The 18,457-nt window shown below is 35.2% G+C and overlaps 1 protein-coding gene across 1 annotated transcript in view; it reads left to right on the top strand.

Moving 5' to 3' along the window:
- Positions 1–18,457, top strand: part of LOC106087368 (protein borderless) — a 79,328-nt gene that overhangs the window by 40,675 nt on the left and 20,196 nt on the right. Inside the window, exons 2-3 of the mRNA XM_059365113.1 lie at positions 13,665–13,887; positions 16,031–16,315. Coding sequence (XP_059221096.1) covers positions 13,665–13,887; positions 16,031–16,315 — 508 coding nt within the window. The remainder of the gene's footprint in view (positions 1–13,664; positions 13,888–16,030; positions 16,316–18,457) is intronic.

Below are 18,457 nucleotides of genomic sequence, written 5' to 3'. Positions count from 1 at the left end.
ATTTGACTGAAATTTTGCACAATGAGTTTCACTTTGGTCTCCAACAGCCAAACCAAGTACGACCCCAATCGGGTCATAACTTGGTATAGCTCCAATAGCATAGCAATTCTTATCCGGTATCCTTTGATTGCCTATAAAGAGATATGGGGCAAAGAACTTGACACATGCGATCCATGGTGGAGGGTATATAAGATTCGGCCTGGCCAAACTTAGCACGCTTTTACAAAATTTTGCAAAAAATATTCAAACCCTAACGATTTGTAGGCTATTTCAAGTGTTTATATGGCAATATGATAAAACCCCATTAGTCGAGTGGTGGGGTTTTGTCATATTTCCACAGAGATATCGAAGAATGTAACTTTCCCTGAAAACAAAACTTTCAAAATCATTTGACCCGCTGCCAATTTCTTGAACAAATCTGCTTTGGTTTTCAATATTCTACCACAATTGTATGCAAAATGTAAATATTTATGTACAAATATCAAAACTTGTTTGTGGCAGTTCAAGTATTCATGCGTAGTTGTATCTTATGCATGTGTATGCATGCATGCATGTGTGGTAATTTAAAAATTGCTAAGCAGCACCAGCGCACACACACACACATGCACATGTGCATCAATGTAAATGTAAACAATCATAATTTACTAATAAGATCAAAATTACAATTAAAATGGCAACAACAACAAAGCACTAACATGGGCCACAGACCAGAAGCCCCTGCCGCCCATGCTGCTCGTCTCTGCGCTGGTCTTGAATATTGCCGCATTGTGGTCTAGCCCCTGAATGCATGAATGAATGAATAAACCAAACTAGCAGATAGAATAGACAACAGCACAATGGAATGGAATGGAAACATCAAGAGCAAGCCCAACAGAATACAAAGCAAGGCAAATAATGAATCAAATGTCAGGGAAAATGCCAAACAACAAAATTCACTTGAATTCATTTCGCTAGGGGTTTCTTGGAAGGGAAAAAAAGTATTAAAAATTATGGGGTATTAAAAAGCAATCAGTTTTAGAATTGTCAAAGTTAGGAAATAATTAGAAGTTGGGAAACATGGCAATTTCAGACTACTAACAATATAGCTAATCAAATTCATGTCAAGTTAGGTTGCCCAAAAAGTAATTGCGGATTTTTTAAAAGAAAGTAAATGCATTTTTAATAAAACTTAGAATGAACTTTAATCAAATATACCTTTTTTACACTTTTTTTCCAAAGCAAGCTAAAATTAACAGCTGATAACTGACAGAAGAAAGAATGCAATTACAGAGTCACAAGCTGTGAAAAAATTTGTCAACGCCGACTATATGAAAAATCCGCAATTACTTTTTGGGCAACCCAATACTTGACACCTTATTTTGGATATATGTAGCTGTCGTATATCCCAAATCTCCCCATTTAAAGTAACAAGCCCATATATGGAGCATTTTTTATTCAATTCAAATACATTTCAGAACCGTGAGTTGCATTGGACCCTTCCACATCGGTGACTTTGTTACCCAAGTTATGCTGGGTTACTTTTGACTTTCCTTCCAGCTCACAAGTAATGCTCTAAAAGATGGAACTTAACAGACTCAAGTGCAATAGAGGAATACAAACACATACATAGACAGATTTATATGCAAGGATTATGCATGTATGTGTATGAGACTATAAGCCCAAACACAATTTAGCAGTTTCATCTAAGAGCAACATCATATTTAGTAAAATCAGCGGCAACAGTTTAATATGACTACGAAAATTTATGTATTGCCATAGCAGATCTGCTACTGCTGCAGCCAACAATGCATAACTTGGCCACTCATATCCATGCGATATGCTTACGTATACATGCATGCCTTTAGCCAATGGACACATGCGGACATGGGCGCAACATAGAACCATTGTCCTTAACAAATGCATACGAAAAGATTTTAATTTTAGATTTAAGAAATATAATCCAATAAGTGTGGATTTACACAGAATAAAGTTGCTACTTTCGGTTGAAGCTAATGAGGCTGTCATAATGAGATAACTTAGGGGGCGAGCAAACATTTGGGGCCTCCTGAAAGTAAAGTAGGGCAACATAATATGGGGTTGCCCAAAAAGTAATTGCGGATTTTTTAAAAGAAAGTAAATGCATTTTTAATAAAACTTAGAATAAACTTTAATCAAATATACTTTTTTTACACTTTTTTTCTAAAGCAAGCTAAAAGTAACAGCTGATAACTGACAAAAGAAAGAATGCAATTACAGAGTCACAAGCCGTTGAAAAAATTTGTCAATGCCGACTATATGAAAAATCCGCAATTACTTTTTGGGCAACCAATAGATTTAAACTTTTTTTCCAAACTTTAAAGACATTTTTTCTAAAGACAAAATTTTAAGGAAATTTTTTCCAAATACAAAACGTCAATAAAACTACTTGAAAAAAAAAAATTGAAAAAATTTCTAAAAAAGTTTTTTTTTCTGAAAACTACAGGGTGCGCCAAAAAAAACCTACTTTTTTGTAACTGGTAAGAGCGTGCTAAGTTCGGCCGGGCCAAATCTTATATACCCTCCACCATGGATCACATCTGTCGAGTTCTTTGCCTAATATCTTTTTTAAGGCAAACAAAGAATAATGAATAAGGAGGAGGAGCTATAACAAGTTATATTCCGATTTGGGGCTTAAGAAGCAAAATCGGGAGATTGGTTCATATGGGAGCTGCATCAAGCTATAGATCGATTCTGACCATATAGCACACTTATGTTGAAGGTCATGAGAGTAGCCGTTGTACAAAATTTCTGCCAAATCGGATGAGAATTGCGCCCTTTAGAGGCTCAAGATGGCAAGATCCCAGATCGGATTATATGAAACCTTTATCAGGTTATGTACCGATTTGCGCCATACTAATCGGATAAGAATTGCACCCTCTAGAGGCTCAAGAAGTCAATATCGCAGATCGATTTATATGGCAGTTATATTAGGTTATGTACCGATTTGTTGCAAATCATAACAAAACTCCACATGCAAAATTTCAGCCAAATCGGAGGAGAATTGCGCCCTATAGCGGCTCAAGAAGTCAAGATTCAAGATTGGTTTATTTGACAGCTATATCAGGTTGTGAACCGATTTGAATCGTACTTAGCAAAGTTGTTGGAAGTGATACTAAAACACCAAGTGCAATATTGCAGCCAAATCGGATAAGAAATGCGCCCTCTTTAACCTGAAGAAGTCAAGACCCAAGATCGGTTTATATGGCAGCTATATCAGGATAGAGTGCCGATTTCAACCATACTTAGCACAATTGTTGAAAGTGACACCAAAACGCCACGTGCAAAATTTCAGTCAAATCGGACGAGAATTGCGCCCTCTAAAGGGTCAAGAAATCAAGACCCAAGATCGGTTTAAATGGCAGCTATATCAAAATGCGGACCGATTTGGCTCATTTGCCAATCCCAGCCTACATACACTTATAAAAAGTATTTATGCAAAATTTCAAGCGCCTATCTCTTTTCCTTCGAAAGTAAGCATGCTTCCGACAAACAGACGGACGCGCGGTAGCCATGTCCGCGACTTCAAATATATCATGACGATCAAGAAAATATATTCTCTATGAGGTCTTAGATGCATATTTTGAGGTGTTACGAACAGAATAATGAAATTAGTATACTCCCATCCAACGGCGGAGGGTATAAAAATAGAGATATTCAGCTGAAACTTTGCATAGATTCTTATTTTGTCCACAAGCAGGTTAAGTTCGAAGATAGGCTATGTCGGACTATATCTTGATATAGGCCCCATATAGGCCGATCTGCCGATTAAAGGTCTTAGACCAATAAAAACCACATTTATTACCCGATGTTGCTGAAATGTGAGACAGTGAGTTGTGTTAGGCCCTTCGACAACCTTCCTCAATTTGGCTCGGATCGATACAGATTTGGATATAGTTCCCATATGGACCAATTTCTGGATTTTAGGGTTTTGAGCCCTAAAAGGCGCATTTATTGCCCGATTTAGGCATAATTTGGGAGGGTCAGTTGTGTTAAGCCCTTCGACATCCTTCTTCAATTTGACTCAGATCGGTTTAGACTTGGATATAGCTGCCATATAGACCGATCTCTGGATTTTAGGTTTTAGGCCCATAAAAGGCGCATTTATTGTCCGATTTAGCCATAATTTGGGACGGTCGGTTGTGTTAGGCCATTCGACGTCCATCGTCAGATTTGGATATAGTTGCCATATAGACCGATCTCTCGATTTTAGGTTTTGGGCCCATAAAAGAGGCGCATTTATTTTCCGATTTAACCGTAATTTGGGACGGTGAGTTGTGTTAGGCCCTTCGACGTCCATCTTCAATTTGGCTCGGATCGGTACAGATTTGGATATAGTTGCCATAGAGACCGATCTCTCGGTCTTGGGCGCTTAAAAGGCGCATTTATTGTCTAATTTCGCTGAAATTTGGGATAGTGAGTTGTGTTATGCCCTTCGCCATCTTTCAGCAATATAGCACAGATCGGTCCAGATTTGGATACAGCTGTCATATAGACCGATTTCTCGATTTAAGGTCTTGGGCCCAATGCGCTTTTATTGTCCGATTTCGCCGAAATTTGGGACAGTGAGATGTGTTAGGCTGTTCGACAACTTCTTGCAAGTTGGCCCAGATCGGTCCAGATTTGGATACAGCTGTCATATAGACCGATCTCTCGATTTAATGTTTTGGTCCCATAAAAGGCACATTTATAATCCAATTTCGTATATGTTTCAGATCGGTCTATATTTGGTACCAAAAACAACAATATTTTGATTTACAAAATTGAACAATGACATGTACTTATAAGACCACTCAATGTCCGTGTCGAGTTTGGTCCATTTTTCGGTATAGCTGCAATGGGTGCATAAATTATATTAGGTTGCCCAAAAAGTAATTGCGGATTTTTTAAAATCCGCAAGTAAATGCATTTTTAATAAAACTTAGAATGAACTTTAATCAAATATACTTTTTTTACACTTTTTTCTAAAGCAAGCTAAAAGTAACAGTTGGTAACTGACAGACGAAAGAATGCAATTACAGAGTCACAAGCCGTTGAAAAATTTGTCAACGCCGACTACATGAAAAATCCGCGATTACTTTTTGGGCAACCCAATAAATATTCAACCGTCATTTTCTTTACATATATACCCGAGGTGGTGGGTATTCAAATTTCAGCCCGGTCGAACTTAACGCGTTTTTCCTTGTTTCTTTATTTGAAGAATCCCAATATGTAAATATGCGAGAAGATGATAGCTTTTCTTCAATAAACAGAGAAATATCCAGCTGGAAACTGCAAATTGCTTGACGTGTCTTGGAACTATTGTAACAAAATGGACTACGCCAAGATGATGAAATAGCTGCATGACGCTCAATAACCAACAGCTGAACTATGCAGGCCTATTCAATAAACTCGTGAGCTCCTCGTAAATAAGATGTGCGCGAATTGAAATACAGATTTCTAAGTCTTTTACGTAGTCTATACGGGAATTTACTTCTACACTAATAATACTACCATGCTTAACACAGAGAAGAAATAACTTTAATGCTTTTCCCAATGTAAGTGGCAATAACACTTTCGGTTAAAGTAACTGATTGGTTGCGGTACTAACTAAAACAGAAATTGTATGCATATGACTGAAATCGTAGTTGAGCTAACTCTTTGTTTACGCCCCGTTAGGGATTTTCAAATAGCTAGTAGCTGATACAACAACCAGAGACAAAACAAATTTAGTTTTTATGCAAATAATTGGCCCAACCAATTGATTGAATATGAACATGTTCATTTAATGTATCGTAATCAAGTTGACTACAGAACTAAGTCAATGACTGATATTTGATAAAAATTATTTACAATTATCATAGATTTGCACCTATAATCGAATTCCAACCAATGATTTCTCTGGGTGTATGTATAGCAAAGGGAAAGACAAAATGAATATACCCCCTGTACTTCGGTGGTGGGTATATAAAGGCCCTCTTTTTGAGTTCTTTATTTAAGACTGTCATTTGCCTGCAACTTACTCATCAGTAAGTCATAATCTTCAGCAAGAATGTATATCTACAATCTATAATAATTCTTAATACAAAATTTTAGAACACCTGCTAAGTTTGACATTCACTGGAGATTGCTGACCAGATATTAAATATTAAATGTTCCCCTTTATTTGCTTAACTGGAATGAGAACTTATTTTAAGTCGGGCGAAAAACCATATGCAACCTACATTAACATCAAAAGCTGTGTACTTACATATGACGATTGTGACTGGTATTTGAAATTGGAAGTAAACATTTTAAATAAAACTATGAAATTCAAAAGAAGAGAGTAATCATGGCGGATAGACAAAAAACAAGGTTATTAAAAAAGCGCAAAAGAAATTTATGAAGTGGGAAGAAAAGAAAAGAGAAGAATATTTTATTCTTCAATTTCTTCAAGAATCCAATGTACGTAAAATGTTTTTAATCCACGAGTATATATCAGTGTGACAAAACTCTCTTCAAATATCCTTTACTCTACAATTCTTTTACTTTACCATAACCCTGTGCATATCTATTTTGATATGCAAGTGCAATTGATTGTCAATCGAGTAAACAGATTAGCCTAATGGACAATTGGTCAATGTAGCCATGTTATGTTGATGATGCAGATAACAATGACCCTGCCCATAACCACAGTGACGGTGGCGTTGTGTTGATGCTTCTACATACAATTTGACAATGTTTCACTGTCACTGGCACTGGTTTCGCATGATATAAATAAATTATGTTGTTGGACTTACCCCCAACGCAGATTTGGCGTATCGAGATTCGGTCCAATGAATCAAAACAATTGCAGACAAATGATTTGTTGGAACAATGCCCTCTAACCCTTTCATTGCAATGCTGGTGCTAGTACATGGTGCCTTTTGATGTAATAGTGCTGTAACACAAAATGTTGTACATTAATTTATTTCAGCAAATACGAAATACAGTTGTCTCATCTCTTTGTTGGTGTTACTGGAAATGACAGAACATTTTATGAACAACAGCATTAGGTTTATACACTGATTTCTGATGAAAAATATCAAGATTTTGATTTGCTACACTTTAGCAGAACAATTGCAATACGTGAGTTAGTACATATACACATGCATAAGAAAATTAAATGCGGAAGTTTATTTGACCAAAGCGTTGTGGTAACAAATACTTTGAAAAAAATAACTATAAACACTTTGGTTTTATAGTAACAGACTTTTATTCATTTAGGAGTTTTATTGTCTAAATAGCTTTGTCATGGAATAGGTTATTGGACTACGATTGGTTAATTTAATGTTGCACCCATGGGTTTTTCCTAAGTTACATATACACCGACATCAGTAAAAATCGGCAGATGTATACAATTAAAGGATTAGTGACACGAAATGTTAACAAGTCCAGACTCGTACAACTGCCAAACTAGAAATGACAGCTATATATTGGGTTGCTCAAAAAGTAATTGGGCCAATTTTTCATATAGTCGGCGTTGACAAATTTTTTCACAGCTTGTGACTCTGTAATTGCATTCTTTCTTCTGTCAGTTATCAGCTGTTACTTTTAGCTTGCTTTAGAAAAAAAGTGTAAAAAAATTATATTTGATTAAAGTTCATTCTAAGTTTTATTAAAAATGCATTTACTTTCTTTTAAAAAATCCGCAATTACTTTTTGGGCAACCAATACTATTTGTTTCATTGCCGACTTATTATATTGTTTAAAAGCCACCAAAAGCATTTGCTTCTGACTTTATTGAAAAAGAAAGTTGTTCGTGATGGAGATCAGATTGCGTTATATAGTTGGATGAAAAATCACAACCGGCTATTGTTGGCGAAATTAGATACCTCAAAGTGAACAAAATGTTTGTATTTATATTGCACAATAAATCCAAAAAACGACATCAACACCTGAAATGGTTCAGGGAGTGAAGGCTTGAATTAAGGTAATCCGCGCGGTAGTGGCAATCAAATCGAGAGCTATGTCTTATGCTGAACCGAATTTAGTGGACTTTGGTGGAGGTTTTCAAATTCCTTACGAAATTTCGTGTTCCAATTTGTAATAACTACGGCTATATATGTGCAAATAGGGCAGTATATACGTATATGGAAATCTGACCCGTTTTTAAACAAGTAAAAGCGTGCTTAGTTCGGCCGGACCGAATTTTATATACCCTCCACCATGGATCGCATTTGTCGAGTTCTTTTCCCGGCATCTCTTCTTAGGCAAAAAAAGGAAATAAGAAAAGATTTGCTCTGCTATTAGAGCGATATCAAGATATGGTCCGGTTCGGACCACAATTAAATTATGTGGTGGAGACCTGTGTAAAATGTCAGCCAATTCGAATAAGAATTGTGCCCTTTGGGGGCTCAAGAAGTAAAATAGAGAGATCGATTTATATGGGAGCTGTATCGGGCTATAGACCGATTCAGACCATAATAAACACGTATGTTGATGGTCATGAGAGAATCCGTCGTACAAAATTTCAGGCAAATCGGATAATAATTGCGACCTCTAGGGGCTCAAGAAGTCAAGATCCCAGAGCGGTTAATATGGCAGCTATATCAGGTTATGAACCGATTTGAACCATGCTTGGCACAGTCGTTGAAAGTCACAATAAAATACGTCATGCAAAATTTCAGCCAAATCGGATAAGAATTTCGCCCTCGAGAAGCTCAAGAAGTCAAGTTCCCAGATCGGTTTATATGGCAGCTATATCAGGTTATAGACCGATTTGAACCATACTTAACACAGTTGTTGGATATCATAACAAAACACGTCGTGTAAAATTTCATTCCAATCGGATAAATATTGCGCCCTCTAGAGGCACGAAAAATCAAGACCCAAGATCGGTTTATAAGGCAGGTATATCAGGTTATGATCTCATTTGAACCACACTTGGCACAGTTATTGAATATCATAACAAAACACGTCGTGCAAAATTTCATACCAATCGGATAAGAATTGCGCTCTCTAGAGACTCAAGAAGTCAAGACCCAAAATCGGTTTATATGGAAGCTATATCAAAACATGGACCGATATGGCCCATTTACCATACCAACCGACCTACACCAATAAGAAGAATTTGTGCAAAATTTTTCTCTTTACTCCTTCGGAAGTTAGCGTGCTTTCGACAGTCAGACGGACGGACGTACGAACGGACGGTCGGACATGGCTAAATCGACTTTAAATTTCGCGACGATCAAGAATATATATTTTTTATGGGGTCTCAGACGAATATTTCGAGTAGTTACAAACAGAATGACGAAATTAGTATACCCCCCATCCTATGGTGGAGGGTATAAAAAATGTTATAAAAATGTATAGTGTCATAAGAGATTTATATATCGAATGGAATTTTCGTGAAAATCGGTTTACAAATGATTCCCATAATTGAAATATAACTCAAAGTCGGGCGAACATACATATGGAAACTATATCTCAATCTGAACCGATTTCGGCCAAACTCCTTAGGTGTTTTGGTAGTCATGGAGAAAAGCGTTGGGAAGATTGGTAAATAAATTTGCTTCCAGTAACTATAAAAAATCAATAAAAATCGGGCGAAATATACATGTGAGAGCTACATCTAAATCTGAACCGATTTTTATAAAAATTCATCAGAAATATCAAGAGTCATAATAAAATCCTTCCGACTAAATTTCGAAAGAATCGGTTATCAAATTATCCCATAATTCATCTTGTTGAAACCATATGTCATGCAAGCATTTTGGGCAAAAAAAAAATGGATATCATCTCACGATAGCTCTCACCTTTCACAGTTACGTTACGACTCGCATCATCTTTGAAGAAGTACGGTCCAATGATGCCACCAGCCCATAAATTGCACTAAACTGTGACTTTTTCTGGATGCATTGGTTTAGCTCTTGCAATACTTCTGGCTGATCTTCACTCCAAAATCGACAATTCTATTTATTTACATACCCTAAGCAAAAAATTAGCTTCGTCGCTGAACACAAGAAGCGCGCCATGAACTTTGTTAACAGAGAGCGTCTCTGGATAATAAAACTCAATAATTTGCAAGCGTTTTTATACCCACCACCATAGGATGGGGGCATACTAATCTACTCATTTCGTTTGTTACACCTCCTCAAATTCGTCTAAGACTCCATAGAGTATATATATTCTGGATTTTCTTGACATTCTGAGTCGAACTAGCCATGTGCGTCCGTTCGTCCGTCTGTCAAAATCACGATAGCGGTCGAACCGTAAGGCTAGCCGCTTGAAGTTTTGCACAGAACCTTACTCTGATGTAGATCATTGGGAATTAAAGTGGGCCATATCGGTTCAGATTTCGATATAGCTCCTATATAAACCGATCTCCCGGTTTGACTTATTGAGTCCTTACAAGCCGCAATTTTTGTCCGATTTGGCTGACATTGTGCCCTGGAAGCCACCATTTTTGTCCGATTTGTCTGAAACTTAGCAGGTGCTGTTCTGTTATGAATTCCGACAACTATGCCAAGTGCGGTTCGAATCTGTCTATAATCTGATATAGCTCCCATATAAGCCGATCTCCCGATTTGACTTCTTGAGTCCCATTTTTGTCCGATTTGACTGAAATTTTGCATGAGGTGTTCTGTTACGACTTCCAAAATGTACAAAATACGATCCAAATCAGTCCATATCAGATTTGGATATAGCTCCCATATATATGATCGTCCGATTTGCAGTAATACAGCAATAGAATGGTCATTTATCAACCGATTTTCTCGAAATTTGGCAGGAAGGATTTTTTTATGACTCCCGACATTACAGATGAGTTTCAGTAAAATAGGTTCAGATTTGGATATAGCTCCCATATATACGTTCGCCCGATTTGCAGTAATACAGCAATAAAATGGTAATTTGTTAACCGATTTTCTCGAAATTCAGCAGGAAGGATTTTTTTATGATACCCGATATTACAGGTGAGTTTCATTAAAATCGGTTCAGATTTGGATATAGCTCCCATATATATGTTCGTCCGATTTGCAGTAATACTGCAATAAAAAAGTCATTTGTTAACCGATTTTCTCGAAATTTGGCAGGAAGGATTTCCTAATGACTCCCGACATTACAGGTGATATTTGGATATAGCTTTCATATATATGTTCGTCCGATTTGCCGTAATACTGCAATAAAATGGTCATTTGTTAACCGATTTTCTCGAAATTTGGCAGGGACGATTTTTGTATGACTCCCGACATTACAGGTGAGCTTCATTAAAATCGGTTTAGATTTGGATATAGCTCCCATATATATGTTCGTCCGATTTGCAGTAATACTGCAATAAAATAGCCATTTGTAAACCGATTTTCTCGAAATTTGACAGGAAGGATTTCCTAATGACTCCCGTTATTACAAATGAGTTTCATTCAAATCGGTTCATATTTGGATATAGCTTTCATATATATGTTCGTCCGATTTGCAGTAATACTGCAATAAAATGGTCATTTGTTAACCGATTTTCTCGAAATTTGGAAGGAAGGATTTTTTTATGACTCCCGACATTACAGATGAGTTTCAGTAAAATCGGTTCAGATTTGGATATAGCTCCCATATATATGTTCGTCTGATTTGCAAAAATACAGGTTATTTGTAAACCGATTTTCTCGAAATTTGGCAAATGAATTTTTTTAAGACTCCCGACATTACAGGTGAGTTTGATTAAAATCGGTTCAGATTTGGATATAGCTCCCATATATATGTTCGTCCGATTTGCAGTAATACTGCAACAAAATTACCATTTGTTAACCGATTTTCTCGAAATTTGGCAGGGAGGATTTTTTTAGGACTCCCGATATTGCAGATGAGTTTCATTAAAATCGGTTCAGTTTTGGATATAGCTCCCATATATATGTTCGTCCGATTTGCCGTAATACAGCAATAAAATGGTCATTTGTTAACCGATTTTCTCGAAATTTGGCAGGGAGGATTTTTTTTTGACTCCCGATATTTCAGGTGAGTTTCATTAAAATCAGTTCAGATTTGGATATAGCTCCCATATATATGTTCGTCCGATTTGCAGTAATACTGCAAAAAAATGGCAGTAGTACTGCAAACCGATTTTCTCGAAATTTGGCAGGAAGGATTTCCTAATGACTCTCGACATTACAGGTGAGTTTCATTATAATCGGTTCAGATTTGGATATAGCTTCCATATATATGATCGTCCAATTTGCAGTAATAATATAGTCATTTGTTAACCGATTCTCTCGACATTTGGCAGGAAGGATTTTTTTATGACTCCCGACATTACAGGTGAGTTTTCACCCCAAGAGCCACTGCAAGCGTATTGTTTGACGAATCTAGCCAAAATTTTCCACAACGCTTTCCTCGACGATTTGCAATGATGTTGTCATTTGTCAACCTAGTTATAACAGTTTGAACTTACTTCCTCCCCGATGTCCATCAAAATTGGTTCAGAATTGGATATAGCTCCCACATTGTACTTATAGGGTAGGTGTAGGGTATTATACAGTCGGCACCGCCCGACTTTTGCCTTCCTTACTGGTTTTGCTCTGTCTTTTACGCTGGGCAACATTATATGAAAATTTTCGGAAACAAGCCCTTAACATATATACTCCTCGACTTAAAAACAATGCCCACAAGGCTTCCAAATAATCACAATAGAAATTTTTAGTTTGATTCCTCTTGGTAACACTTATCATATACTGAAGCTCTGGCTGATATACTCATGAACACATCATATTGCACAATTTTAGCCACATGACTCTATGCGTAAAACGGAGGTTTACCTTGTCGACGTTGGTCATTATCGCCACTATTATTGTTTTATGTAGAAACTGTAGGTGGTTGCATCAATAAAAAGCACATTTATCAAAATAATAAAACAAATTACACGAGCATAACTTGATTTATCCGGTAATTTCCCTCTCTTTCTCTCTCTTTCATTGTATTTGTCCATATCTGCACCTATACCGACACATTGTGGGCGTTTGACATAATGTGGACATAGTGATCCCATCCATTTTTTGCACTTTTTGCAAAATTATAATTTCATTTGAGGTTCAGGTTGATTTTTTCGAATAAAAAATGGCAACTGTCAACAAAAATGTCACAACGTCATAGTTGCAGAGCTAAAACGTAGCTAAACGTTATGTACCCACAGATACACACACACACACAAGACTCGGTGGCAAATCATAATAAATACTAGTACATGTTGTTTTATTCTCTCACATAAATTTCACATTTAAATGTTTGACCGTGAATTTGAAAAACATAAACAATTGAATTGAACAAAGACTGTGCACAGTATGAGCTCGCTTAGTGCGAATTTTGTGAGATATTTGATATTGAAATGTCTTAAGACTCATTTCATAAACATGTCTTCAGCTGTAGAAAGCAACAAAACCACAGGATATGGTTATTAGCTGGCCTGTTATATTGGGAATTTAGAAAATTAAGAATTATTAAACAAAAACTGGTAGGAAACCGTATTGGATTTCAATTTTTATTTTGTTATATGTTAATAAAATGTAAAAAATTCTGTCTTATAAACAGTTTTCACATATATGCTGTTCTTAAAGCTTCTCATGCTCATACTCCTTGCCTATTTTTTGGCATTTATGTTTTCTCTTACGCGTTAAAAGCTACTGCCATAAGCCGTACTGATTTCATACCACCTTCTATTCTTTCAGGATAAACGCATCTTTACATGGTTTGAAGGCGAAACATCTGCAAATGACCTGTATAGTGGACGCCTACATCTCATTACGAACAATGAGGAATATGGTAAAGCAAGTGCAAACCTTACTTCGATACGTGAGTCGGATCAGGGTTGGTATCACTGCCAAATTGTTTTTCCCAATCGTACACCAAGTGTACGGAACAATGGTACCTGGTTCCATCTATCAGTACAAGGTATGAACATACGCAAGAACAAGGAAAATTAGCCAACGCAGCATACATGCTTCTATGGTGGAAAACATGTGCTATAGGTCGGAGGGACAGTGGTTTCATTTGTTTAAAGAACGGAAAATGCTAAGAAAATTTATGTGTTTTCTTGAAAATACTTATCATATATCATATATCGTATATCATCTATCATCTATCATATATCATATATCATATATCATATATCATATATCATATATCATATATCATATATCATATATCATATATCATATATCATATATCATATATCATATATCATATATCATATATCATATATCATATATCATATATCATATATCATATATCATATATCATATATCATATATCATATATCATATATCATATATCATATATCATATATCATATATCATATATCATATATCATATATCATATATCATATATCATATATCATATATCATATATCATATATCATATATCATATATCATATACCATATATCATATATCATATATCATATATCATATATCATATATCATATATCATATATCATACATCATACATCATATATCATATATCATATCATATCATATATCATATATCATATATCATATATCATATATCATATATCATATATCATATATCATATATCATATATCATATATCATATATCATATATCATATATCATATATCATATATCATATATCATATATCATATATCATATATCATATATCATATATCATATATCATATATCATATATCATATATCATATATCATATATCATATATCATATATCATATATCATATATCATATATCATATATCATATATCATATATCATATATCATATATCATATATCATATATCATATATCATATATCATATATCATATATCATATATCATATATCATATATCATATATCATATATCATATATCATATATCATATATCATATATCATATATCATATATCATATATCATATATCATATATCATATATCATATATCATATATCATATATCATATATCATATATCATATATCATATATCATATATCATATATCATATATCATATATCATATATCATATATCATACATCATATATCATATATCATATATCATATATCATATATCATATATCATATATCATATATCATATATCACATATCATATATCATATATCATATATCATATATCATATATCATATATCATATATCATATATCATATATCATATATCATATATCATATATCATATATCATATATCACATATCATATATCATATATCATATATCATATATCATATATCATATATCATATATCATATATCATATATCATATATCATATATCATATATCATATATCATATATCATATATCATATATCATATATCATATATCATATATCATATATCATATATCATATATCATATATCATATATCATATATCATATATCATATATCATATATCATATATCATATATCATATATCATATATCATATATCATATATCATATATCATATATCATATATCATATATCATATATCATATATCATATATCATATATCATATATCATATATCATATATCATATATCATATATCATATATCATATATCATATATCATATATCATATATCATATATCATATATCATATATCATATATCATATATCATATATCATATATCATATATCATATATCATATATCATATATCATATATCATATATCATATATCATATATCATATATCATATATCATATATCATATATCATATATCATATATCATATATCATATATCATATATCATATATCATATATCATATATCATATATCATATATCATATATCATATATCATATATCATATATCATATATCATATCATATCATATCATATCATATTTTATTTTATATTTATTCTAGTTGATCCATCTGATCCCTGTGCAATAGGCAAAATATGACACTATTCGCCCTTGCCCAGTACCTATTATTCGCCCATGACCAACAGTGTGTGTATGTATGCATGCATCGTTGAGTGTGTATGGATTTTTGTCGTACGGTGTCCAAAGCTCTAGCATAAGTGAACTAATGAACTTTCTTTTGTCCTTTTACAACACAATGCTTGAATTACTGCTGCCATTGGATGTGCTCAGGTGGTTCCCTAATAAAAATACCCCCAGTGAATCAGACAATTATGGAGGGACAAACAGCATTCTTTCACTGCGTGATGAAATACCCCAATTCATCGGAGACATCATGGTACAAAGACGGTGTCCTCTTGCAAGAGATACCTGACCTAATGCGGCGCTCTCGTCTCAGTCCACAGGGAAGTTTGAGCATTGATCCGACAATGATGAGCGACAATGGCGAATATGAATGCTCCGTGCGCAGCAATGAGGATGAAATACAAACCGCCAAATCATTTCTGAATATCCAGTGTAAGTATGTAGCAGGAAGACTGTTACATTGTGTGCATACTTTTGAATTTGAAAATGGTTGTGGAAGGTGGAACATCTATACATATGCTCGTATACTCATACATATGTATGTTATGGCCTTAGGAATTTTATTATTTTTGTATTCTCCTTCATAGGTTCGATAAGGCTGAATGGATAGCCACTAGCCAAAGACTTCATAGGCTCATAGGCAAGTCCTGCACATTGTAATAACCCAGCAAAAATGTAAGTTTAGGTGTAAGGATAGAAAATGTTAGTCTTCAGACTGGTCCTAAGCGAAAGATAGATGAAAAATACAAGAAACGAATAGAAAACATACGCTATCAATATATCTTTCGGTGTATAGACCAGGAGAGGAGCATGCGTTCGATCATCTCCTACTCGTCTATAACGGATTCTAATGCAAAAATCAACATTTTATGCATGCCCACGAAATTTTGAAAGACTTATTTGAAAGCTAGAGTGGTCCCCTCTAAAGTTTAAAACCCATTGTCTTATATCTCCTAGCACAATCTCCGTTTTTCTTGTGTAAGTCCTCAAGCCGATTCTTGTAGTCTATCTCTGTGATCATTTCATCGTTCCTTCGACCTCCTTGGATCGGCATACTATGCTGAAACTTACCCCACATATAGACTAATCCACCGATTTAAGGTTTTGGGCCCATAAAAGCCACACTCATTATGCGATTTTGCTGAAATATGGGGCAGTGAGTTAAGTAAGGCCACTCGACATCCTTCTTGAAGATGACACAGATCGGTCTAGATTTGGATATAGTTGCCCCTGTTCCTTAGCGAATGTTAATGGGCAAAATTTGCAATAAACCGATCTGCCGATTTAAGGTCTTAGGCTTTAAAAAGCCACATTTATTATCCGATTTCGCTGAAATTTAGGGCAGTGAGTTGTGTTCGGCCCTTCGATATCATACTTCAATTTGGCCCCGATCGGTCCAGATTTGGATATACCTGCCATATAGACCAATCTCTCGATTTAAGGTCTCGGGCCCATAAAATGCGCATTCATTGACCGATTTCGCCGAAATTTGGGACAGTGAGTTGTGGTAGGCCCTTCGACATCTTTCTTCAATTTGATTCGCATCGATTTAAGGTCTTGGGCCCAAAAATCTCACTTTTAGTCTGATTTCTCAAAAATTTGGACCGTGAGTTGTGGTAGGCCCTTTGACATCTTTTTTCATTTTGGTTCAGATCGGTCCAGATTTGGATATAGCTGCTATATATACCGATTTGCCGATTTACATGGCACATCTATTGTCCAATTTCGATAAATTTTGGGACAGTGCGTTGTGCTAAGCCTTTCGACATCCTTTTTTGATTTGGCTCCGATTGGTCCAGATTTGAATATAGCTGCCGTATAGACCGATCTCTCAATTAAAGATGTTCGCCCCACAAAGGCCCATTTATTATCCAATTTCTCTGAAATTTGAAACAGTGCCTTATGGAAGTCTTTTCGACACCCTTTTTTAGTTTAGCCCCGGTCGGTCCAGATTTGGATATAGCTGCTATATATACCGATCTACCGATTTAAGGTCCTGGACCCATACATGGCGCATCTATTGTCCAATTTCGTCAAATTTGGGACAGTGAGTTGTGTTAAGCCTTTCGACATCCTTTTTTAATATGGCACAGATCGGTCCAGATTTGGATATAGCTGCCATATAGTCCGATTTCTCGATTTAAGGTCTTGGCCTCACACAAGGCGCATTTATTATCCGATTTTGCTGAAATTTTACACCGTGATTTATGTGAGGCTTTTCGACAGTCGTGTCCTATATGGTTCACATCGGTATATATTTGGATATAGCTGCCAAAAAGACCAATATTTTGTTCTACACAATTGAACAGTGACTTGTATTTATTAGACCACTCAATGTCCGTGCCGAATTTGGACCAAATCGGACAATGTCTCAATAGAACTTCAATAAGTGCATAAATTATGAATTTGTTTACCCGGTTTCCGAAGAAACGTGGCGAGTATCCAAAGTTCAGCCCGGCCGAACTTAATGCCTTTTTAATTGTTATACCCACCACCATACGATGGGGGTATACAAACCTAGTCATTCCGTTTGTAACACCTCGAAATATTCGTCTAGTCTCGACGCTATCACGA

The sequence above is a fragment of the Stomoxys calcitrans genome, chromosome 3 (genome assembly GCF_963082655.1).
Source record: "Stomoxys calcitrans chromosome 3, idStoCalc2.1, whole genome shotgun sequence".
Taxonomy (NCBI): Eukaryota; Metazoa; Arthropoda; class Insecta; order Diptera; family Muscidae; genus Stomoxys; species Stomoxys calcitrans.
This window is presented reverse-complemented; position numbering and strand designations above follow the sequence as displayed.